At 42.6% G+C, this 27,093-nt stretch overlaps 1 protein-coding gene across 1 annotated transcript in view; it reads right to left on the bottom strand.

The window, feature by feature from the left end:
• The window catches only part of LOC138965630 (E3 ubiquitin-protein ligase PDZRN3-like), a gene marked incomplete in the record, with an annotated part of 190,687 nt that overhangs the window by 27,482 nt on the left and 136,112 nt on the right, over positions 1–27,093 (bottom strand). Inside the window, 2 exon segments of the mRNA XM_070337805.1 lie at positions 9,825–9,923; positions 10,377–10,439. Coding sequence (XP_070193906.1) covers positions 9,825–9,923; positions 10,377–10,439 — 162 coding nt within the window.

The raw sequence follows: 27,093 nt of genomic DNA, 5'->3' as shown, positions 1-27,093 counted from the left end.
TTACAAAAATTGACTATATTCTATACAAGAAACGCTTAACAAGGGTAAAAGGAGAAACAGAATCCGTTAGTCGCCTCTTACGACATGCTGGGGAGCATCGGGTAAATTCTTCCCCCTAACCCGCGGGGGGATTAGCTGAATTGATTTTGCAGATTGAGCCTACATAAGCAAAATAATTCTCTTTCTGCGTAGAAAATAATTATTCAGGCTGTAGATTTTTAGTATGTGTCCCAATGGAGGGATGCTCTCACACTATGTAGAAGCTCTGACACTTAACAGTGGTTGATTACACACTGGTTGAAACGGGAAGGAATGTACCTTTAAAACAAAGAATTGCAAGTTGCACTTCCGCATTTCCTTACCATTATTGTGAAATGGACAACACTGGAGCCATAAAATAAAGAATCACATGGTGCACTGCTGCATTTCCTAACCTAAATTGAAAAATGGAAGAAAACATCTTACACTGGATGCCATTTTGAAATAAAAGAATAACAGGTGCACCGTTGCATTTCCTGTGTTGCATGGCGAAATGGAAAACATCTTTCATGGGCGGCAACCTTAAACGACGTCATAATATGAGCGAAAAACAATGGAGGTCCAGAAAACAGAGTAGGCTCCCTTTTGCATTAACCCTCTTGAACCAACGCAAGCCACAACCGACACATGCAAACAATATTCATACGAAGGGAGGTAAGCCAGCACCGAAATGTCTTCAAGATTGACCTCCCCTCGCGCTCTCTAGCTTCCGGAAAATTCTTTTGTTGCGGTTCACATATCCCTGCAACGTACACAATGAAACAGTCTGGAGGTCTAGATAATAGAATTAGAGGATGCATACCTTCATCATACTGGAACAATTATTCAGATGGGGGAGGGTGGAGGGGAGGGGGGTTGGCAGGTGACATGTGTGTGTGTGTGTGTGTGTGTGTGTGTGTGGAAATACAGAGTAGCTTTTTCTTTCAGAGAGAGAGAGAGAGAGAGAGAGAGAGAGAGAGAGAGAGAGAGAGAGAGAGAGAGAGAGAGAGAGAGAGAGAGAGAGAGAGAGAGAGAGAGAGCGAGAGAGAGTTCCCACAGACATCCAGGCACTGCGACGGTATTTAGACAGACATACGGGCACCCGGCAAGACAGACACAAACACATACAAACCCAGACATAAAGAAAATGATCCGCAAAAAAACAACCCCGAACGATCGGTTCTATCGCCCCACAGATTATCGTCTCTCTCTCTCACCTGTTGGTTCCGCAAGATTTAACGAGGATACAGGTAATAAACACTGGGTATACTCCCACCTGTGCGATCCCAGCACAACTGCTTATTACCCTAATTCTGTCCCTCTCCGCCACACCCCATGTTTCAGTGTGTAAACTTGACACAATTCTCGCCTTGGCAAAGTATTGAGTAAACTAACACAGTCGCGACAGCAAACCTGGATGTTAATCTTGACCTAGATATACTTATGATTGAGGCGTTTGACATCTGGCCTAGTTACATTAATGGTTAAGGCGTTTTTACAATTTTTGATGATTTACTACCAGTGACTAGAGCAGTACAGTCAGGGTTTCCCACGGCGGTAAGTGCTATTCGCAATGAAAAGCATAAAGAAAACTGCTGAGTTATTTGCCATTTGTTTGAGACAACAATCTATTTAAATTAGACATTTACAGTCAGAGTGTCCAATAAATGTAAAGCGACACAAGTTTCTCACTTCAACATACCTCACATCGAAACTGCATGCAAAAACACATTAGACAGAAGGACTACAACGTTAATTTAGCAAATGGCAATTAACAATACACCAAGTTCACCACAAGTCATTATCTCTAACGGCACTCGCCAATCACTTTCTATCCGCTGAAGCAACAACACAGAACTCAATTAACAGAGCTTTCATTAACAAGTTTGTGTGTTCGTGTCACGTCTAACGAGTGCCTGCAATGAGAGAAACACACAAACAAACCCCCGAAGCCGTTATGCGGCAGCCCTCAGTGTGTATGGGAGCTATCATGTTGGTGTCAGGGAGGGTAGTGTAGGAGGTATAAACAGGAGTCAGAGACACCTCCACATGTAAACTACAGGTAAATTGTTGATGCTACCTGCCCTTCCCTCGCCTCACCTGTACAGGCCTACAGAGGACCAGCAAAAATAAACAGTGTGTAAGTTAGTGTCAGGTACCTATAGCCCCAGACTGAGGTGCCAGTCGGCCTGGTCTTTAAATGCTGAGACGGGGAGGGAGGAATGAAAATAAGGGAGGAGAGAAAAAGAGATTGAGAGGAGTGGGTAGAGACAGACAGGTGTGAGATTTAACAGGAGACTTTGGGTGAGGGTGAGAGTGGATGAAGGAGAGAGAGAGAGAGAGAGAGAGAGAGAGAGAGAGAGAGAGAGAGAGAGAGAGAGAGAGAGAGAGAGAGAGAGAGAGAGAGAGAGACACACCTCACGAACACTAGTAAACCTCTGTTGCTAGCCCTCCTTAAAACGGACACTCTTCGAAGTTCAACGACATTCCCACAAAGCAGAAACAACAACCAAAGCTGCAAATCCCCTACATACCCCAAATTAGCACGAAGACATCAGAGCCACAACAATGACACCCGCCCACCCATCCGGACTCCAGACACGTGTCCGGCCCACATCCACCCAACCGTTACAAACCGACACCGACCAACCCCGCCGCCCACAAATAATAGGAATGGTATCACAAATCTGTGCTAATTGGAAGGCGGAGTCATTTGTACGTGCTGACTATACGAGTACTGAGGAGCGGAAGGGAGGGAGGGGGGGGGGGGGGGGGAGGGGGGCACATGATCTACTCCAGTTTTGGCCTCAGCCTCATTAGAGAGCGATCTAGGCAGGGGCCTGAACACGAAAGCTCGAAACAGTGAAAGAAAAAACACAAGGAGAGTACACTTCGAGTACATGTAAATTGGTGTGCAAAAACCTGATGTCGGGAAGGACGGAGAAGCAGAATACACACTGGTAGAATTGCAGTGCCGAGGCATCGTAAGAATTGAAGTACCGGTAACATTTCAAGTTCCGGTAGAATTGAAAAGAACTGGAGTGCCGGTAGAATTGGAGTGCCGGTAAAACTGGAGAACCGGTAGAATTGGAGTAACCATTTTGGATGTCATGGAACACTTTTTCTATGAGTGTCCCCGAATTAGAAGGTTTTGGACTTATATTGAACAAATGTTGAACAGTCTGACAGGTCGGGCTTTCTTATTGTCTATTACAGATGTATTATTCGGAATTGAAAAATGTCAGGAATCAGTGTTAATTAACCATGTTTTATTGATAGCAAAAATGTGCATTAGCAAAGTTAAGAAAACTAAATCGCGTATTCCATTGGAAATTGTATTTCAACAAGAACTTGCGCTACGAAAGGTTTATCCCCATTGTCCTTAGTTAGATTGTTGTTGAATTAAAAAACAAGTTGATGGAAATGAAAAAAAAAAAGAAAAAAAAAAGAATTGGAGTAAACAATGGTAGGTATGACAACTCGCAGTTCAAACAAACAAACAAAAAAATCCGAAAAGGAAGGAAACTTTCTAAACGACCTAGGCAAACATCTCTAATTATTTGTTTCTCTCTTCCAATATCGATACTCGCATATGTATTAGAATACCACACTGAAATCCAACAATAACATCATGGCAAAAGCCTGAAGGAAACAAGTCATGCAAGATCAAAGACACCAAAACATGTCATCACATAATTATCAACCCACCTCTGTTTTACTTTTCATACTCCACTTTCCACGCTTTTGGAAAGCTCTCTAAACCTTTTAACCTCACGAGATGTTCTCTTCAAACAAGCCACAGCCTACGATGTACTTGAACGATAATGACATGGATCTTCTCTTCCAACAAGCCGTAGCTTACGATGTACTTGAGCGATGAAAAGTCGAGATAAAACAAGCCAGAAAAATGCCTCAACGTACAAAGAGACACTATAGGCATCTTCAAACACAGTCCGTCCATCCTCACAGAAGTAGCAGCAGCTTATGAATCTGTTGAAAGTCTGAGAATCAAAGACGCGCACGCGCCTGAAACGGCTAGTATCTGATAATCTAGAACTCCCTAAAACTCTGAGAGGCAAGATAGTGCAATGCTTTGTGGTGGATCTACTAAAAAGCGAGGCTACGCCGAGCACAACTGTCTTTGATCCAGGCTGCTTTGAACGTTTCTCTTTTATTTCGGGTGCAGAAAGACAGACGATGCACTGACGTCTCGAAAGACACAAAGAAACAGAATCCTCCGGAGAGAGGGAGAGAGGAGGAAGGGAGGATGACTATTAACTGGGCGAGGACAAGAAGAAACAAGTTTTCAATTAGAAAAAGGCTAAACCGAACTGATATATTACACTGTAGATTCTGATGTGAGGTGGTTGTTAAAACAGAAACAACAGACTGATGAGACAAACACGCAGAGAGAGAGAGAGAGACAGGCTTTGTTTACAAAACTGTTTACAAGCCAGAATCTAAACGGTTTCAAACTACGGCCATTACTGTTCCTGCACCATCGTTTTCAACGCAACAGGTTTTCAGAATCTCACCAATACATTTCCAGCACCTTCGCTTTCAAAGCAACAGGTTTCACGGAGAATACCAAGGAACCAAAAGGATCAATCCACCAGAAAATCCACCCCACCCCCCATGCCAAAACCAGGGCAAGCAATAGTGTCAGAACTAAGAAGGCGTTTTCGAAAAGTTTTTTTGTTATGTTTTGTGTTTGTTTTTAGAATATCACCAATACCTGTTCCCAAACCTTCGCTTTCAAAGCAACAGGTTTCAGCAAAATCGCAGAACCACAATGGAATCCAGCCAGCAGACTCGGCGATTCCCCCGATGCCAGAATGAGGCCAAGCCGAGCGGTGTCAGGAGGCATTGTTGAGGCTTGCCGAGCCAAGCCCTGTCTTCGCCCTCCCATTGAAGACGGAACAGCTGCACAGATTATCGGCATCTAAAAGCCATCTGCTGCACGGCTTTGGGCTTTCTCCTGGCTTATTTGCTACACGCATTTAGGTCTCTTAAAGGTACAGTCCTTGCTGTGTAAAATATTGTGTGCATGCACCTTCTTCGTTTTCTTCTTCTGCGTTCGATTGGCCGAGCATCGCAGTCGTTGACCGAGGGATTCCGCAAAATTTGCCATCCGTCGGAGGTCATCTGGGGTCCCAAAGAGTTTGATGGTCATGTCCACCACTACATATCGGGCCAGGCTTTCATATTTGGGAAGAAACTCCCTCCCTCTGGACAAAAAATAACAACCAAAAGTCAGGCTGCTTCTTGAGCAATGGTAGAATTGGGGTTTTTTTTTTTGGGGGGGGGGAGGGGGGCTGAAACTATTTTGTAGAATGACAAACGTGTCACTAGCAAATTATTCCAGGACAAAATTGCCCAGGAAGAAGACCGTAGATTTGTGGCTTGTGTCCAAAAAGAAGGATGATTGTATCCCACAAAGTAATACAAATAAAAAATGAAATGAAAATGTAAAAGACTGTACTGATCTATGGCAGTGGATGACTTTGGCCCCTTGACGAGAAGGAAAGTACCTTTAAAATCTCAAAGCATGAGCGTGGAGAGAAAGACTGCGGCATTAGCCCCTCTAATGTGCCCCTGAGAGCTCCAATCGTTGTGCTTCTTTGTAGGGGAGGATTTAGGCCGCCAAAACAGCCGAAGATAACAAACACCTCTTAAAACAAAGTCCACTTCAAAGCGCGAGGTAGTTTGTGTATTAGTTTGTGATGGTCGAGTGTTTCTCTTGGTACTGTGGGCCAAGAGTTCCAAAATCTACCTGTAGCCCGCATTAACTCGCCTTTGAATAATCTGTTGTTGTTCAGACTTCAAAGACTATCTGGCCAAGACCAGCACTTTACACAACAACATTTTTCTCCTCGGCTTTTTTTCTTCTTCTTTTAGCGTAAGTGTGAGAAACGAGACAGCCCCATCAGAAGGCAAGGTACAAAGACACAAGAAGAAACAAGAAACAACAAGACATGTACGCTTTTCTCTGAGAGGCGAGAAGACCACCACCAAAAATTCAACCCCGTCTGCGAGTCAAAGGGAGGCCACTCCGACTTCTCATCCGGTTCTGTCCCTTGACGAGCCTGTCACGTGACTAAGAATGTGCAGACCCCCCACCGTCACAAACTGGGCTAAAAGCTTTGCTATGGTCCGTACCGAAGGCCTCACTTCCTATGCAAAACACATCTTCGGGGAAACAGGACCACAAGGAGGCTTTGGGATTTAAAAAAAAAAGAAAAAAAGAGAGAGAAGAGATAGAGAGAGAGAGAGAGAGAGAGAGAGAGAGAGAGAGAGAGAGAGAGAGAGAGAGAGAGAGTCACAGAAAGAGAAACAGACAAAGAGAGACTAACAGAGAAAGTGGGATGGACGGTGATATACCTCTAGCCCCCCTATCTGTTTTGATTTAGCGCACCCTGTGTACCTGCCTGCGGTCACTGAGTCGTGACGGGGAATGACGTGTGGAACCATCTTCTTCATCAGCGGAAAAAAAGCTATGCTGAGTTCGGAGAAATCCTCTGAGACTGTCCACTGAGGCTGCATCTTCCGCTTTTGCAGATACCCAAGGGACACCAACAGACCTGTGTATTGCTAGTGCAGTTTGACCTCATCCCCTTCCCTTTTAAAACCGCGAAAACTCTGAGAAAATCAGGTCCTAAATTGAGGTAAATTTAAAGACGTTATGAACACAAACATCGAAGAAAGCAGGATTTAACAAGGAGGGATGTCTCGGTTCTTACATGGGAGGTTCAACTGAAGAGGTTAGCATTCAGTAAGGTATAAGAGTATCTAAACTTCAGTATCTGAAGACGTAAAGGTAACTCTTCGCGACGGAAGACATGTAACCACCAATGCACTTTGAGCTGAAGAAACAACACTTTCATAAATCTCACTTGAACCACTTGAAACCCACACATCTCCCGCAATGGTGACAACAATGAATTTTATCATCAGCAATCCTCTTTGTGCTACACCAAACCGTTTTAAAACGAACCCCTCTTCCCTGAGATAACAATGGGTTTTATCGTAAGCAATCAGCTTTATCTTGTAGGTTGGCTAAACTCGCAGAGTGTTACACCCGCTTAACTTTCACCCTTGAACTCAAGTTTTTTTTGGACTCGGTAGTCACACAATCAGCTGTATCGCAGACACAAAGGACCAACCTGCCCCCCCCTCCCCCCTTCACCCTCAACATCAAAGTCCGCACTGGAGGCTAATCTGTGTGGGAAAAACAACAGGGGCGACTAAATCAAGACCACACATCCTTTACTCCGACGGCCCCCCCTCCCCCACATACACCATCTTCTTTTTTCTACCCCTATCCTTAGCTCTTGCCCCGACGGCTACCTTGTCAAAACCTTTGAACCCTGCACCCTAAAAAAATAAGCGGCACAAACGAAAACGGGACAGCAAAAAAACAAAAACTTGACTAAATGTAAAAATAAAAGAAAAGATCGAAGATCATGGCAACTTTGTCTATATTCTTGAACAAACGAGGGTAGAAGCTGAGAAATCTCTGCTTCTACCCTCTTTGCTTGAACCCTGTACAAAACACTAACAACAACAACAACAACAACAACAACACAAACAACAACACAAACAACAACAACAACAACAACAACAACAACAAACCAGCAAAAACCCAAACGTGTAGGTAAGGGTAACCCCAAGACCTCCCCCCCCCCCCAAAAAAAAAAAAAACCCACAAAAGTCTCAGCTGGACACTATCGAAGCACCGTTGACGCTGTACTCCGCTATCACCAACGGCTGTCGCCTGCCCACGGGGTGGATCAGAACCCGATAAGACTTCAAACGGCGTTCCTCCCAACGGTAAGCTGCAGGGAGGGAAAACCTCGCAGATCCGGGATGAAACCCCAGACGTTATGGCCTAACAATACCACAAAGATGGCTTCGATCACCGCTTCTGACAAAACGGTTATGAATCAATTATGGAAAGGCTGGTTGCTGCGGGTTCCGCGTTGTTGTTGTTTCTGCGGGTAGGTATGAATGGCATTCTACACTGGTAGTCATTATTTTCCTCTTCACTGGAAGGAGTTACTTCTGACGGGACAGCTTAGTTGACTATGTCAACGGTATCGTTTACATAACATTGTACAGATGTCAACCGTATCGTTTACGTAATATAATGATTGTGTCAACAGTATCTTTTACGTGACACAATTCTAAAGGCTGCAACACGAACTAACTACTCAAAACCTAGATTGTAAAACAATGAGGTTCGCCAATGAAATATACCTGATTAGTATTGTGAGTGCGCACGCGCGTATAATTCGTGTTTCCAATTATCTACATTTCATCACTTGCAAAAAAACCCCGCTATTTGAAGAACAACTGAACAAGTCTTTAAAAAACCCATCTATTGTGGTAGCTTCCCAATACTAGACAATGCTTGTTTTGCTGGACCTACAGTTGGTGCGTTCGACAGCCACACTATACGACAGGCCCTCAAAAGAAAGAAAAAAGGATAGAAAGAGGAAGAGAAGGAAATTGATATAAAAGGAAGAAAGACAACAGAATGATAAAAAAAGAAAAACAAGATTGAAAGAAAGTAAGATAGAAAAGAAAGAAAGAAAGAAGAAAAAACTAAAAAGAAATGAAAGGACATGGCAAAGTGGCACCATTCCCCCCCTACACTGAAGACGGCCTACATACTTCACAACGGTATTCAGTCAATTCTTTTCTCCCTCCTGACTGCAGTAGTCTTCACAGCACTCGTACCAAAACAAATATTGTTGTTCCACTTTTCCACTGCACTACTGAAGCTAAGCAATCACTCTACAACGCCCCTTGCCAAAGTATCTCTCAAAGGAATTGTCCATACACACAACAAGGAACCATAGTACTTTGAGTTAAAAGCTAGATGGGGAAGAAAGGGCACTTTTACACTTGGTACACATGTCAAGCCTCACTGCTTCCCTCTGTCTACTTAACCATTCCTTTCCACTTATAAGTTACTAGTGTTGGTACAACTACTCGGTCTGTTCAAAGGGTTACAGAATCAAAAACACTACGCACAAAGTATGCCAAAGCAAAAAGACACGCCAAGAATTGAAACCAACAAACTGATGAATATAAGTTGCAAGTGTTGGTACAAGCCCTCTTTCTTTCAAAGGGGATTGCAAGCAAAATACTTTGTCAAAAATGTACGCCAAAGGAAGGAGAGCCTCTAAGATGTCAAACCAACAAACGTTTTGTATATATAAACAAAGACGTGGGCCATCTGCTCGTTACAAAAAAGAAAAGAAGAAAGATGTTATAACATCCATCCTTGAAGTCTGCCACCTATCACATAAAACTGTCCGTCTTTAATTCTATGGGCAACGCGACGCTTCGCCGTTAATCTTACAGCACTTCTTATGAAGTAATTATGAAGCATAATGATGCGATAACAGTTTTTGAAGAATGAATAACGAGTGACAGGGAGATAACAGCTCCAACACCAGATTTATAAAGCATTCACACACACATGCACGCAGAGAGAGAGAGAGAGAGAGAGAGAGAGAGAGAGAGAGAGAGAGAGAGAGAGAGAGAGAGAGAGAGAGAGAGAGAGAGAGAGAGAGAGAGAGAGAGAGAGAGAGAGAGAGAGAGAAAGAGAGAGAGAGAGAGGGAAACTTCTACATTCTAAAAAGTAAAAGGGCTAAAAGAAACAAAACAACAACAAAAACAAACACCCCACAAACAAAAGAGCAAAATAAACAACAGACAGACAGACAGACAGACAGATAGACAGACAGGCACAAACAAACTATATAACAGAGCAAAAACTGACGCAGACAGCAGCCTACCTGTAACTGTGGTCTGGCTACGAGCAGTGTGATGTCTGGTTCTTGACTAGAGAAAAGAGAGATGGCCTCGTCACGACTGTGCACGTCCACTCCGTTTATCTGCACAGGCAAGCACACAATGAGGTCACTTCAGCAACGTGCACACAAAGCATACAGTTTATTTGCACATGCACACAGAATGAGGTCACTAGTGCAGACAGTATAAAGTTTATCATCTACACAAAATGAATTCACTCAGCAACATAAACGTGTACACAAACAGATAAAACATTTACAACTGTTTTGCTGAATCAAGTAAACTTAACAATAACCATTTACAGTGTAACAGACGACAGTGCAGTCTTCGGACAAACATTTATTTGGTTACGATTATTTCAAAAACTGCATTTAGCTCACGCTGGTGTTTTTAAAAGCTACTTCTAATTGTCAAGACCGCCAATTTGAACCATCACGTTGACGTTTTCTGAGAAGGTCGGTGGGGTTGAGCTTTTCTTCAGAAAAGTTCGATGGTTTTCCTTGTATAACATTTTGTGTTTCATTGACAGAACTGACCTGTAAAATCTGGTCACCCTCCCTCACACGTCCGTCCCTGCCCGCTATACTGCAAGGGTCAATCTGCAACACAAGATGGTAAATCATGGTTAATATCATTAATTGGTGAGGCACAAGTAACAGACACACATCTATTGAACAGTGTTAGAGAATAATTTTGTAGAGCACTTCCGTTGTACATACGAGAACATTCCACACAAAAGAATATACAAAAAAAATATAAAACAAATATACAGCACACAGGGCGTTATTTCTTAACACGATGTAACTTAACTTGGAAGAACAACCACAAAGAGAACCGTGTGTTAAAAACAATGGAATACTGTAGTATTCTGAAGTGAAAACAAGAGCCAACTGCTGAACACAAGAGCAGAATGGAGCACAATCACTTCAACAAAGTGATGATTATAACACTCACAACAGATGACAAGCAACCCATGTCTAGCAGCCTCGTGTGGACACAGACTGCCTCATATTACAGGCTACACCAAAATCGAAAGCAGCCGAGAGCAGAATGACAGCGAAACGCCAGCTGGACGCTCTTCACACTCCCCCCCAAAATGGACGAGATTTGATGGAGTGACAAAAACGCCATCAGCTTGTACCAGACAGACACTGGGAGCCGCACTGACAAGCACCTGCTCTCTGCTCTCCAAAAACGAAAAATAAGGCCGATGTCGAGTCTGGAAATACTGCATTTGACACCCAGCCAACAAGCAATCTACACCTCCACCAATGAACATGAAGAAAACAAAATGCACGAGATGACAAAACCAGAGCTCGTGCACCCAGTCACCAGCCAAACTACTGACGAAAAGTCCTCCATTACACAACTCAACGAGTCGGAAAGCAAAAACCGCAAAATAAGCATTTGAATAAGAGCCAGCAGCAGCAGCAGCAGAAAAAAATACTAGAGAAGTAATAGTACTAACACATATTATACTCTTCCAAGGATCTGAAACATAACTGGGAGAAACATTTTACTCTCTTCCAATCAGTTTTCAAAATGACAGCACCATGACAGAAAGTGACAAAAGTAGATCAGCTACTATGCTCTCCCAGTCCCAACGCCGCCATAGTAACTGTTGGCATAAGAACCCGGATCAGTCATGACAAGACTGCGAGGAACTTCCCCTTTGTACCCAACTACGCAAGCCTTCAGAGTTGACTATGGAAGGGGACTATTTCGGAAGGGTAGGAAGCTCTGAATGCGACGCAGACATGGGCTGTTACGTCAAAACCGCCACCAGTCATGTAACATGAGAAGCGGCTCACATTCTAATGCAAATGGCGTCATCTCTCTGCCACCCAACAATGCATCATCAGACATTGATGAAACAAAGGGAGGTAACGAAGGGATTAAAGGTCAATGGAGAACAGAATGTAAATTTGCAAAGGCAACAAATGTCACCCTGAGACCTTTGAACAACTGGTAGGACGCTGATGGAAAGGACGCATTTTTGCTTTCGATGAAATTTAACACCATCCACGTAATCAGGAGAGAGACAGCTAGAGGCTCTTGGACAACAGATGTGTGAGTCACGAAAGACGTGATGCTCTGGTCCCTTCTACCCAACGATCTACGATACATTGAGAACAGAATGGAGCCTCAAATATTGATTTTAAGAAGACTTTCCAGAAAACACGGTCTGGAAGTACTGTACATGGAGACTCAAAACCGATGTAACAATGTACTTTGCAATTTTCAAGGCAGAAAGATGGAAGCTACTAGTTATAAGGGTATATGATCACAGCATTGCTGCTTCCCATGAATATGTTGATAGGTATAATTAGCTTAAACTGATGACGATGACTGGGATGCTGCTTATCGCTCTTACCTAGCAAAGGCAAAGGACAGATGACTCTTTCATCCCTGAGAAATCCGACTCTCAAAGACAGTTTCCATCACATTCTAGTGTCCGAAATAACAAAACCAACCGCTGACAGAAAAGGGACCTGTGCAATTATGAACAGGAACATTTCGTAAAGGTGTGTGTGTGTGTGTGTGTGAGTGTGTGTGTGTGTGTGTGTGTGTGTGTGTGTATGTGTGTGTGTGTGCCTGTGTGTGTGTATATGTTTGTGTGTGTGTGTATGTGTATGTGTGTGTGTGTGTGTGCGTGCGTGCGCGCACAGAGAGAGAGAGAGAGAGAGAGAGAGAGAGAGAGAGAGAGAGAGAGAGAGAGAGAGAGAGCAACAAACAAAACAAAACAAAACAATAACAGAACAAAAACCACCCTAACCAACATCATCACACCTCGCAACAACTTCCTGATTAGCTAACAATTTCTGAGTAGCGGAAGAAGTGGCGGGTTACTAACAGTGTTACCACGCACGTTGAAAGAAGAGAAAGCAATTTCCGAGTCAAAAAATGTGCGAGAGGTCTCATGCCACGTGACAACACTGTTTTTGACAACCGAACGATGTGTTTACACAGAAAGGAATTACGGCACGTGGTGTTCGTAGCAGTGAGATTGAATAGGTTAATACAAGATATGCATTTAATTGTCGATTCCATACATGAATGAACGATTCACATATTGCGTGTGTAAGTGTGCAGAACAAAAGCTGGAATGAAAAGAATGAAATTCGCCCCATAGAACAAACAAACGGTAGATCTAATAATTGTCTAAGTGTGGATTGTGTAAAGATGAACCCACAATGAAAGTCAATAAGACATCACTCAATATTTGTAAATGTTTCTAAGAGCACATTTATAAGTTTATCTTGTTGTGCCCCCCTTATTATAACTTCCAATTACGGCTTTGTATTTATGCAACTGAATAAAAAAACTGTTTAAAAATATATTTTTAAATATCCCATGACCTCCCTTCTTTGTCTCTGTTACTTCAGTATGGGTATATATGTTGTATTTTTATAGCTCAATAAATACATCATGGACTCCAAAAAATATATGATAGTGCAGATTCCGATTTGGGCAAAGGACTACTTTCCTCCCGACCTTTGACCTCGCGCCGAACAATGTGACACATTTGTATGAAGTTCTAAAATCGTATTGCACGGCTCAGAAAACCATATCAGTTGCACGCAAAAATGAATCTCAGAACTGATCTGATGTATGAGATGCAATAAGCAAAAGTTTCTTTCATTATGAAAGCAATGCAGGTCGAAAAAAACGAACATTCAACTTACAAGATAACCAGATGCTAGCGAGCCAAAACAAAAACACGAGTACACTCCCCTTGCATCGTTAGCAGACGACTTTTGAGAATCTGTCGGTAGTGTGTTTTGGTGTGCGCCTTCAGCTATCAAACATCGGCTGTTTCACGTGTTTTGCGAGCAAGTCTACTCTTTTGCCTGGCTCTGCAGTAAGTCCACATATTTTTCCGTAATCCAGTCATATTCCTTCAAAATGCAATCAATCGGCGGTGACAGACGTGTCGGTCGCGTTTTCCTCACCCATACCAGTTTAAGTTCATCCATGCAAACACACTCGCAAAACAGTTTATCACGTAGATACATTTCAAATAGGGAGCAAATGGTTAAATCTAAACCTACATATTTGTTCCCTAAAATTTGCTTCTCTGTCAATAAGCTGTCAACACACGTTCGAGAAAAACAACGTGGAATCGATTCTGAATCGAGTAAGCCAAATGGGTCCCAAACACGTTTCGCCCGTTCTGCCGACCTGAAACGCAAAACAAAAGAATTGTGCGCTTCAACTAAATTAATTTCTATTCGACTTCATTACTTTCTTGCAACTTATGAACCTTTACTTAAAGCTTTTAAATGGTCTGAAAGTAGTGTTACCGCGTACTTATCGATGCACTCATTCGTTTTATTTTTTCAGCGACGGTCACTTAGTTTAAGGTTGCAAAAGGGCTAAGTCTCGCTGGCAACAGTTTTACCCTGCACAGATCGCAACAGTGCCGCTAGTAGTCTACACTTTGTGTTTGATGGTAGAATGGGATATACAGATTACAACACTCGTGGTTTTTTATATGGCTTGTATTTCAGTCAAGACCCAGCGGGAATATCAATCGAGAGCCACTCGCCAGAGGCTCGTGTCTCCCGATGATATTCATCCGCTGGGTCTTGACTGAAATACAAGCTATATAAAAAAACCACTCGTGTTGTAACCTATACATAGTCCACGCAAGGCGAAAGCCGGCATTTTTGCTTGAAAACAACAAGCTCTAAAAAATGGCATCACACGTCAACAACCTGGTCCAAGTACTCATTTTAACCCTCTAATCGATCACTGCCTCCGTCAAAAAAAGCACCAGCGATTATTGGCGTCAACATCCGACAATGTCTTAACTCGTAATCTGCTTCCGCAGATTAACGGCTCAACCGCTCGGCAGGGAGGAACCAGTTGCAGGATTGTGAAAGACATGATCGTTACATCATTTACGGCCAAAGGGACTGTCTGCCTGTCGACGTCATAAAATGTTACGCGTCAGGAAGACGCAATTGGAGAAATTACGCAGGACGTGCGTTCCCATCGGATCTCGGGCAGCAGGCATGTATAATCAGTCTCACAATGATTTCATTCGATTCAAATGCCACCCCTACACTTGGTAATCAGTCCAACAATGACTTCATTCCACTCAAATATAAACATTTCACTCGGAAATCAGGCAGGGGATTGTAGCGAGACGAATCTCCTCGCAACAAAAACCTGGCTTTCTACACGGAAAATAAATAAACACGGAGGCCGAGTCAACAATCATTCTCGCCATGTTGACGATGTTTGTTTTCGGAAATTGTTCGAAGCGAGATTGTTCGTGTAGGAGAGGTATTCATTTCGCTGTGTGATGTTACGATAAAGCCCCGACAGGAGAAGCTTGACAGTGGACGTGGATTTGACAATCGTCTTACAAAATCAGCCAAAGTAATCAAAGGGTTCTGGGTAGAAAACGCTCGAAAGCTTCTAGGACAAGAAATAAGGTACCAAAAAGGCGGTTGTGTGATGTGAGTGAGTGTGGGAGAGGGTGAGAAGGGGGAGATGCAGATCGAATTTCCGAGAGGAAGAGGAAGAAGTGAAAGAATAGGAAAGAAAAAAGTGAAGACAGGAGGATAAGGAGAAGGACAAACACTTTGGACAAATAAAATCAGCAATAATTATGTCAACGAAAACAGCACGCCATAGACACATTACTTTGAAGTTTTGTGATGTTCTTTGAATACCAATACGCAAGACATACGGTCATATAATGTGATCCTCAGTAATATCCCCGACGACGTACCGATATATCACAATCAGTAGCAGCATACGTCTTTTGTCACTTTATAAGCTGATGCCAAAACACAGCCTTCCCACAAGAAAGTTCGTTGAACATTTTCGAACTTTTCTCCAACTTTTATAAGCAAACTTAGGATTACTTTAACGACCGACTTTGCCCGGCAATCTTGCCTAATGCCAACTACATCAGTAGAGCCAAGATGCTAACGACATCAGTAAGACCACAGACGGGACCACAGCTTCAGTGTGACCAGCAGACCAGACAAGACCATCAGCATACCAATTCATTCCTCCTGACTCCGTCTCCAACTCACAAGACTGCGACCTTGGGCCAAGCCACGGGGGACAAATGAGGCAATATTTCACTCCCCTGAACAAAATGGCGGCAACCCTCACTCACCCCAGTCTCCTTGCTTGTTCAGAAGCAAAGCCGAGCCAATTAAGAATCAATTCATCATCTTACTGCTCAGACTGTTCGCCAGGCCTTCCATTTTCCCCCAAACACTTCTCTTGGCTACGCCGTCTGGGAATCTGGCCAATTTGATTCCTCTCTCGCTCGCAATTAGCTGACGTCAAAATCTCGCACAAAATGGCGAAAAAATGGTTGCGGCTACAATGCAATGGGCGTCGCAATCTGCTTAATCTTCCCCGCGACACCCGTTTCCCGGCATCGCGCCAGAACTTGATCCGCTAACAGCGATCCGGTCAGTTCCTGATTGGGCTGGCTACTGTTCACTTTATCCTTCTCAAATTACACTACAGAGACAAGAAGCAAGAGACCCCCCCCCAAAAAAAAAATAATGAGGGTGATTTGTCTCTTATTTCTTTGCTAACACTTCTACTTTTTAAGCGCAATGTTGCATTTTGCGCAGTAAAGCGGCGTAAGTGGTGTGTTTGAGGGTCGGAAATCGAACCAAGAAGCCACCGGTGCAATACTTCCAACTTCTAATTGGGTTTTCTGGGCAGCAAAGCGCCGGTTGATGAAACGGATCTGAAATCTGGAAATCAGAATGTGGAACAATCAGCTCAAAATTTCACAACGACATGTGAAAGATTGTGCCGTAAATCAATGCAAGTTGACAATTTGGATATCAAAACGAGCAGCCACTGCCGAAATGGTTCTCCTGCGTGCTGCGCAATCTGCTGTTAACTATTTGCAGTGGTTGTTGTCATTTATTGTTGTTCGCAGTATCTTTTCAAATGTATTTACTTGTAAAATCTGTGTGCTGCCTCAAATTTGTAAAATGCACACCAAACGATCTTCCAGTCAATACATGTTTCTAAGTTTTTTAGTATGGATATTCATGCGCAAAGCCGGTATCAGCTTCTTGGGAAAACAAAACCCCATGAACATCTGGAAGGATTATATTACAGCATAACCAGTTGCCAGCGAAACGCTTCTTTCTCGCTTCGTTACAGAACATGCACAAATTAGGATTTACACCAGGGGGCGCCACAGCTTGTTAGCGTATCGATGACACGCAACCACATGATGCCCGGCAGTAATCAGATTTCAATGAATTTAATTTGAATATCTAAGTATGCATGATTGACCTCATCGATCATCAACAAATGGTGTGCCTTTCGGAAAACGACTCTGCATAATATGCTCGTATTTGCAACATATGGAAAACTACACGAAGTTCGCAGACAGACGATTGCAAAAAAAAAAAAAAAATAGATGCGTATACTCATTGGCCCTTGTCCATGCAGAGATACATTTTCAAGGTAATTCACAAAGCCATGCATATTACATTTGTATTTGTTGTCTTTTCATGCAAGAATGTCTTACGTTCCATTATTTTGACCAGCCTCTTTTCGTCTTTTATGTCCTAATTTTATGTTTTGGGGCCTGTAGTAAATATATTATAAAAAAAACACACACACACACACACATTGCTTTGTTCCATATACACAATTTTATCGTAAGATTTATTTTCTTAACAAATCTAACACAAGCTCTGAAGCAAACTTGCCTATTACACTTTAACGTGTTTAACATGAAAAAACAAACAAACACGGGATCGTGGGAAAATGCACGGAAGTTAACTAGGAAGAAAACACCTCATGTAACACTGTCACCAACCTGGGACGCCACAAACACGAACTTTCTCACCATCTTCTTCTCCCGATACCGCACACCACGTATCTCCTAAAGCCCACATGAACTCAGAAAGTGATAACAACAGAGAGCAGGGAGGGAAGAACACGATCTGTTCTCACGATCTATTGTTTCTAATCGCATGTGACGTATTAGTATCCCCTGTTAGCGCAGAGGGTCGCTGGATGTAAGAAAACAGGAAGCGATGACATGTGCTTGCAGTCTTAACAAACAAATTCACGATGCAGCTGCAGCCGTTAGGGGACGCTGCATTCGTCACGTGACACCACAGACAAGAAGAAAGTTTCCTGTCGTCAAAATATCATCATACTCTGACTCGTTGCGCTTGCTCATGATCAGCTGGAATAAGAAGACCGAACAATAAAATCACAAAAAACAAGCACCAAATTTGCGGCTGTTGTGCAATTGCCTCTGATTAGAAAACAGTGAAAAGATATGCGCTTGAAGAGTCTTCTAACTGAACACACGCCACATCACTAGTTATTATTCTTCATCAATCTTGTCTTATTTGCAAAGCTTACTGTTTCTACTAGATCCTTTAAACATGAAATTGAGATTTAACGTCAATGGTCAGTTAAGTTCACGTAATGGTAATACGTTTAAAAGCCCAACTCAAGCACAGCTCAACCTTGCTCCAAAACTACCGTTGAAGTCTTGAAGCCCAAATGGCCCTTTAAAAATCTCAGTAGCAGCCTCTCCACCTTTAACAAAACAAATCATCACTGCACCCACCGGGCGCCGAAGCACTCTCAGACTGCTTAGAACTACACGTCAACGGCGTCTGGCTGAAGATGATGCCAGAATCCAAACTGTTGCAAGATGAGGAGCACCCAGAAAAGCAAACACAACCCCGGGTGGATCGGGGTGTGGACACGGGTGTGTGTACCCTAGGTAAGGACGCTCGACAGGATGTCCCTTCCTTCTCTTGCAGGTTTTAGTGTGGTACTTGCCAGCAATTTGACATTTAGGCAGAAGTAGATGACTTGAACAATAGGTACAGCTGAATTCTGAATGTGTCAATTCCATAGAGTACAATTGCGCTCATAGTGAATAAGAATAATCATTCTGATTTGTTTCGTACGATGGTCCCCTTACGAATGAATTTGAAGTCTTTGCAATGAGTTCGCAGTGAGTGTATTCCTCTACTAACCTGCATACGCGAGGAAAGGGTTAGCGAAGACTCTCAGAACACCACTTTCTGCAACGGTACTTTTTAGGTAAACTTAATGACGCAGCATCAATGTTTTGGCAGACACGTTCCTTTAAACAGTATTTTATTCATAAACAGACACATGATAATATAACAACATCATTAAGAAGGAGCACAACAAGTTTAAAACTTATGGTAAGTGCTCACATAAACATTCCTGAAATTTCATGGCGGATTATGATCAATGCGACACATTTTTTGAAAAAGAGATGAGACAAAAAAACAAAAACAAAATATATATATGACTAAGTGCCAAAAGGTGCTCACAGAACAGAAGACGACTTTGTTTTACAATAAAAATGTTTCTAAAAACGTGTGTCTGCTGAAAATTGGTGTGTGTGTGGATGAATGTGCGAAGAGATAGTGGACATAATTTCGTGTGTCTGACTTGAACGGTTTTGAAGTTATCTTTGTTTAAAGTCAAAAATAACGCCAAAACCGGCCATCTGAAAAAGGACATCGTGATACCTCGTGTTTTGAATATGCCACAGAAAAATAACAAGAAGCACAAATGAATTGCATTTAGTTTGATTGAATGCCTGAAACATCGCTTTACAGACGAGACCAAACGTCAAATCTAAATCTCGAGAGAATTTTTTTTTTTCGATAACCGAATTTTAAGGTGTCGCACGCAAGATGATTCGTCATCACGGCATACATTTTTCAATCGCAGATATTTACTAAATTTCTTTTTCAAAAACTCTGGAATTGATGTCGACACGTCAAGCGATAACGGTGTATCAAACTGCTGTCTTTCAAGTAATCCAGCAAAGACTGCAGAACTTTTGAACAGCATTTTTGAAAACGATTTGAAAATTTCGTCATATCTTGCGTGCGACAAAATGTTCGGTAATTAACGGTTATTTTCTTTTAAAAACAAAATTTACATGTACAAAGATCTACTTCATTTACGGAACCACGTGACACATTCTGTGTTCAAAATTTGTGAAGAAATCACGAACCACGATTGCGCTATCAAGTGTTGAAATTATGTCGTCAACATTTTTTCAGATCTTGCGTGCGACACCTTCTTGCGTTCAACATAAAATGTCACTACCTTATCGAGTTTAATGGGTAAAACTAACTATTTGTTGTCTTAGTTTAATCTTCTTAATTAAAAGCGTAATAAAACCGAACTTCTAAGATGAATTTTAATTGAGATTAGCGAAAGAGCGGGCACGCAAGTCGACCTTAAAGTAAAAGAATGATAACACGAGCGTTTGTCGTGTTGTCTTGCGTGCAACACATTGTCCAAAAAGGAAAATGTATATTTTTCTCAGACGTTTTTTAAGTTGAAACCTTGAAACTTCACACACATTTGGGGTTTAATCGCCCCCATGCATGGTAAAAGTCTTGTTGACCCTTGTCAGATTTCAAGGTCACGGCTGGGTCACATGTGGTTCAGAAAACGGATGAAACATATTTTTTCAGAGATTTTTGAAGCTAGAACCTTCAAACTTCAAACAACGCTTTTGCTTAATGATTGTTCAACATGGAGAATTCAAGGTTGATCCTTGAGAAATGTGAAGGTCATAGCAGGGTCTCGTGTGGGTAAAAAAAAAAACATAACCTTTTTCTCAGAGTTTTTCAAAGCAAGAACCTTGAAAGTTCACATTTTTGGGCTTAATAGCCCCCATACACGGTTAAAGTCTTGTTGACCTTTGTCGAATCTCAAGGTCACATGGGCAAATCAAAAACACGAAAATGCATCATTATCTCAGTTTTTTTTAAAGGGAGAGCCTTCAAACATCACACAACTCTCAACTCCGACTTAAAGAAGTTAAGGTAGATCCTTGTCACATGTCAAGGTCACAGAAAGGTCTCGTACGGGTAAAACAAACAAAACAAACAGATAATATTCATTTTTTCAGCTTTGTTGTTAGCTAGAATAGAGGCACATGCCACCATTCCATTCAACATGACTCATAGAAATGTATGATGTATGACGTAATTGCATTGTGTGTAATGACGCGGCTGCCTCTGTAGTTATTCCAGCCTTTGAAGAAATGGCGTTTTTCCTTGCTTGGACACATTTTTCCTTTTCTTGGATGTTTCAGGAGTTTGGGTGAGTTTGGTGTATATGGTTGAACACAATTTAAAATTTGCATAAAAGTGTATTAAAATAAACAGTGGTAGCCAGTCTCATCTGTTGTGTCGACAATTTAATCTCTTTTGTGTGACCTCAACTTGACCCCTCTGAATGCTCTCAATCATGGAAATTGACCACACTTTGATTATAACCAAACAACATCAAAACTTTGGAATGTGTGAAGTTTCAAAGGTGTTGCTTAAAAGGCGTTCGTGAAAATGACAATTGTATGTGTCTGACTTCAATGCGACCCCGCTGCGACCTTGACGTTTGATTTTATCAACCAGACTTTCATCATGTGTGAATGACTTCAAACACTATAAAACTAGTTGAAGAAATTGACAATTTTTCAAAGTTTAAGCCAGATGGCACTGCTGTGACCTTGAAATTTGACAAACATTAACCAGGCGGTCACCTTTTTTAGAAAATATCCTTAAAGGATCTTTAACCTTACTGTGACCTTGGAATTTGATGAGGTTTAATTTAACTTGCGTAGTGTGCCAAGTTTCAAGGCCCTAGCTTCAAAAACATATGAGAAAACCTCATTGAAAAATGTATATGTTTGACCTCAACGCGACCCTGCTGTGACCTTGACTTTTTCAACCAGACTTTAATCGTGTGTGAACATTATACACTAGAACTGTGTGTATTTTCAAAGCTCGTGCTATAAACGCGCTGAATAAATTGAAAATATTCCACATTTGGACCAGATGTGACCCCGCTGTGACCTTGAACTTTGACAAAGATTAACAAGCAGGTCACTTTTAATGAGGTTTTATAAAAATGCTGAAAGTATGTGAAGTATGTAAAGTCTAACTGATCTAGTATTAAAACATGTAAGACGTGACAACGACAATTTTCCAGTTTGCAAAGGAAATTTAACCTCGCTGTGACCTTGAAATTCAATGTTGTTTAGTGTGATGTGCACCATACCTGGAGGTCATTATACTTTGGTTGTGTGCCAAGTTTCAAAGCCCTAGCTTTAAAAACGTGCGAGATAACCTTAATGCTATGACTCAGTGCCGTTTTGAATGATATAACGAACAAAATTATCGTTATTTGTAAAATCATTTGGGTAAATTTATCTTTTCTTTTCGTAATTGGGTTCCAGCATCTGTTGTCTTAACAAAAATCACAATATCAGTCGTGTTTGTCAACTTTTATTTTTTAGCCCCTTTGTCCGCTTTTCGTGCGCACCTTTTGGCACTTAGTCATATATAAAAAAATAAAAATAAAATAAAAGGAAAAAAAAAAAAGGAGAAAAACAGCAAGGAAAACTTAGTTTGAATTATCGAACACAATCTGTGTCAATACGTGGCAGACACGTTTCCTATGCTTGATCCTTACACCCCGAGAGAAAACACCCAACAAGAAATCTCGTCCTCCTGATGGCAGCATTAACCGGATCTTAAAAACGTCTGGTACTTTGGCAAAAAAACGACGAACCAGTGTGCGTAAGGAGATTGGAGACAGTGAGTGTGAAAATCTAGCATGACAACATTCTGCATCAACAACATTCAACACGATGATTCCTCCTGCCAAAGAAATAGGCAGGATATCATGACAATCTGATGTTTTGGCAGACGTAAGTGGCTGAACAATGGTGGGAGTCGATGTGGGAACGTAAGCCTGCACACGACCGGCACACAGAGAATCACTGAGATCAACTCAGTCTCCCCGCTCGCAATATTAGCAGGATATGATGAAACGGAACTACGGATCCGGCATTCGGGGGAACATTCACTGATCGAATAGTGGGTATAAGCACCTTTGTGAAAACACCGTCTCTCAATCTGACAGGCGTTTTAGCCGGATAATGCCAACTGTGAATATAAAAAGGATTTGTCGTACGAAAACACCGTCTCTCTATCTGACACGCATTTTAACAGGATCCTATTTCAATTTTGATATATTAGCAGATGGAAAGAGTGTACTGCAGGATGTCGATGAAGTACCAAGTAGCCTGACTGCAAACACAGTGCTGAGACCATTCTGATATTAGATTTTGGCAGGCATTATTCCAGGACATTGAGACCATTCTGATATCAATTTCTGACAGGTGCAATTTGTTGAACGATGCACACGAAGGTGAGCGTGGGTGTAAGCATACCCCGGCTTTTACATGTGGGCCTTTGTTACCCCTCCTTCTGTGGACCATATTTTCAGGATGCAGTGACGGCTGTGATATTTTGGCGGGCGTAATTGGCAGGGCAAGCTCTCCCAGACTCGCACTAAGTTCTGACGCTGCAGGGGTGTACATGCGGTCACCCAAAAAGAGCGAACATGTCACCCAACGCAAACACAAAATGTAACCTTGCAAAGTAACCAATGTTGCCACTAAAAAATCATCGACGTAAGGCTTCGTAAGTTGACATTGACACCGCACTGACTTCGCTTTCTCCAGTTTTGCTTTGTTTGCCCTAAAATTTCTCTATGAGATAATAAAGTATTCTTATTCTTAAATAAGAGAATGGCTAAGAAATAGAGCCAGGGATGAGGAGGGTGAGGAGGGTGGTGTGTGTGTATGGTGGTGGGGGGGGGGGGTTGAGTGGATTGTAGCATTATAAATATAAAACCTTCTTTGAAAATCTAAGCGGGAAAGAAACAAATAATCTCTTGCAGAAACTAGCGAGCAAAAATGAAAACGACAGAAGACAACAGCGCAAGAAACAAAAGGTGCGTGTTTCGTTCGAATAACTTCACTCCGCACGCGGCACGCCAAAAACCTCCAACTTTTTACAACTCGGGCAGAAAATCCCTCCCAAAGCTTAGCAGATTGTCCTGATATGTAACAAAGACACAAAGCGATACATCTTGAGTTAATCTCTCTCAGTGGTTGTCCCCCTTGCTTGTATCTGCTGCGAGCATTGTCTCCCCTTACCCGCTGCATCACTGTCATGGGAGTTAATGCACCACGATGCTCTCCCTTCACTCCTGCCACCCAGTTCACTGCTCCTGGAGGAACATCTTCAGCGATGAGGGTGGCAAAAAACCGCTAGGAGTTTCTACACAGCAATGGATTCAGCAGGCCATACATGCTTTACACTTTCTTTCTTTTCTTAGAAAAAAAATGGACACGAATGCACTTGCCAGAGATCTGATAGAGAGAGTTTATAGCTACAACCGAAGTAAACCTGCAATCAAGTTGCTCTTCGTTAAGAAGAATGCACCTTCACGTCAGGAATGACTGCACTAGAAAAACACAAACGAACAAGCCAAAGCACTCCAAAAAAGCCTCGTAACAAACTGCAAATTGAGGACGTTGTTTTGAAAAGGGTCTGCAAGAGAAACAACCGCGAAGAGCGCATGCATAACACAAAAGACAGAGCAGTGCTGCAAAATAAAAAGACCAACGTAAATAACACAGACCTACTTTAGCTTGAAACATAAAGGGGAAGGTGAAAGTGCCCCTGAAAGAGTCGTAAAATGCTCAAACGGCTCGCCCTGATCCTCCCGATGTCTGTTATGTCCGGTCCAGACAATGCCATTCCGTGTGTGAAAATGCTTTATGTTCTCGCTAATGGAGCCAAAAACACGAGCAGGAGCTCAGCCATGGCGATCGATGGGGAGATGGCCATGCAGAACCGTAAACATTCCTCCGCAGGGAGGCAAAAAGAAAGGTGGGAGGAGGGAGGGAGGGAGAGAGAGGGGGAGGGAGATGGCCATGCAGAACCGTGACATTCCTCCGCAGGGAGGCAAAAGAAAGGTGAGAGAAGGGAGGGAGAGAGAGGACAGGGTGGAGAGGCAAAGAGGGGGGGGGGGGGGAGAGAGGGGGGAGGAGAGAGAGAGAGAGAGAGAGAGAGAGAGAGAGAGCGAGAGAGAGCCATGCGTGCATGTGCATGAGCGTGCGTGTGTGTGTGTGCGTGGGCTCCTAGGGTTAAACAAACAGGTAACCAACTTTTACCAAAACTTTAATAATCAGACTCTTTGTGTTGCTCGAGAGAGAGAGAGAGAGAGCGTGGGATTGTATGCGTGTTTTACATGCGTGCGTGCGTGCGTGTGTTTGTTTGTGCGCGCGCGCGTGTATGTGTGTGTGTGTGTGTTTGTTTGTGTGTGTGTTCGCGTCACAGGAATAAATATAACGTAGGAAAATAGAGGGTATGTGCGTGTTCGTGTGTGTTTGTTTGGGGGAAGGGAGGGGGTGGGGGGGCCGACAGAAGAAGGCGAAAGCATCGAAGCGTAAGCAACGGAGTGTTGACAAAAGCCCCCCGACGCTGTTGGAGGATCGAAGGAAGCAGGAGAACCTCCAGACCTGATATTGATGGAGTCAGTGTGAAAGACGGGGTCTTTGTGCTGTGTTTGTTTTGGGTGCTTCGACACCCATGTTCTTCGCAAGTTCATCATCCTTGACGGTGAGCTAGAACAGTGGTTCTGGTGTTTAGACACAGATGTTGATTGTCAATTGATTGCAAAATTGAATGTTTGGGTTTTGGGTTTCGATGTTTATATGTATAGACACCGTTGGTGATAGCCAGTCGGTCGCAGGGAACTTAGTGCTGTGTTTTTGGTGTTTAGACACACACGTTGATCGTTAATAGGAGCACGCGGGGAGCTCGATCAAAGATTGGTTTGTGTGTGGTGTTTAGACACCCATGTTGATTGCCAGTTGATCACGGGAACTTAGTGCTGTTTCGAGTGTCTAGAAACTCACGTTCAACGATAGTTGATCGTGGGGTACCGTCACAGAAATGTAGGTCTTCAGTCGATCGCGGGGAACTTAGTGCTGTGTATTTGGTGTTGAGACATCTATGTTGACAGCCAGTTGATCGCGGGCAAGCATGTCGGCCTGGCTATCCAAACGAGGAAAGTGTATTTGCTGTCCAGGGGCGAGCGGGCAGCTTACTGGTATCTTGATGGCAATGAGATGGTTCAATACTAACATCTTCGATCGCCCAGCGGCTTCTTCAAGATCTAATGTCGGGTCAATCCAATGCAGTTCGCGCTCTTTTGGTTGTACATTGGTCCTTTTGATTTGCAGTGTAGAAACACCCTAATTGCAGTTGGAGATCCGCAGTTGAACGTAGTCTGTTCAAGAATATTGTAAGATCCATCTGATCAGTTGCAGTGGTTTGCGCTTTGCAGTTGAACACGGCCTTTTTGAAATATTATCAAAGATTGACCTAATTGCAATTGACGCTCTGAATAAATATGAACCTCGCATCTTTGATGGGTTTTTTGTTTTTGTTTTGTTTTGTTTTTTTGCAGCTTTGATGTTTAGTTTAGGGTCAATCCAGTTACAGTTGACGCTTTATCTTCGTCAGTTCGACTGGTACATGACAAGTACAAGTAAGCTGCCTACAGGGCAGATACGAAAACTTAAAAAAAAGTATAATTATGATGCGGGTTGAGATAGACAAAGGTATTTTAAATAATATGACACACACTTGTGTTCTGTTTGACTAGCATGGACGTAGACATTTGGTTAGCGTTAATTAAAGATCAGTGTAGATTTACATATCAGGACAAAGAGACAGAAAAGCCATGACTTCAGCCTAATGCTGCAGAATCACCAGAGTGTTGTTGTTGTTTTACTGACTTCTCTTTCATTTCATTTGCTTTGATTTTATGTCAACGAAATAGTGAAACGTATATGAAAGACCTGATTCCCAATGAGGTCGAAACATTTCTTCGTATCACAGTGCCAAAAGATGGGAACCTTCCAAAAATTCAGTAATGGGCAAGTTTCTCACTTAGCCAACACGAATATCATTCATCAACGCCCCCCCCCCCCCCCCCTTCGTTGCCACGTAAAAGAAATAATCCGACGCGAAGATAAGATCTACGCCATTTTCTCCCATATCCCTCAGGTTTAGCACCTGACAAGCACACGAACCAGCAGACAAAAACTTATGCGAAAACTAATTTGTAGGCTCGCCCGTCTAATTACAATGAAGAATGTGGGTGATAATGCTCAAACGACAATGCGGAAACTTCTTCCCTAATAGATCGTTTTCGTGTCCCTGACATCTTGCATTCAAACTCCCGTGACATTTATCCACTTGACAAAAGAAACCGTGACGTGAGCGTCTTGTCGCGAAAAAGAGGGTGGATAGAATGTCGGACCAAAACGGACAGCAGTTGTTGAGGAGAAAG

This window comes from Littorina saxatilis, linkage group LG4, assembly GCF_037325665.1.
Source record: "Littorina saxatilis isolate snail1 linkage group LG4, US_GU_Lsax_2.0, whole genome shotgun sequence".
NCBI lineage: Eukaryota > Metazoa > Mollusca > Gastropoda > Littorinimorpha > Littorinidae > Littorina > Littorina saxatilis.
The sequence above is the reverse complement of the archived record's forward strand: the minus strand, read 5'-3'. Positions and strand labels throughout refer to the sequence as shown.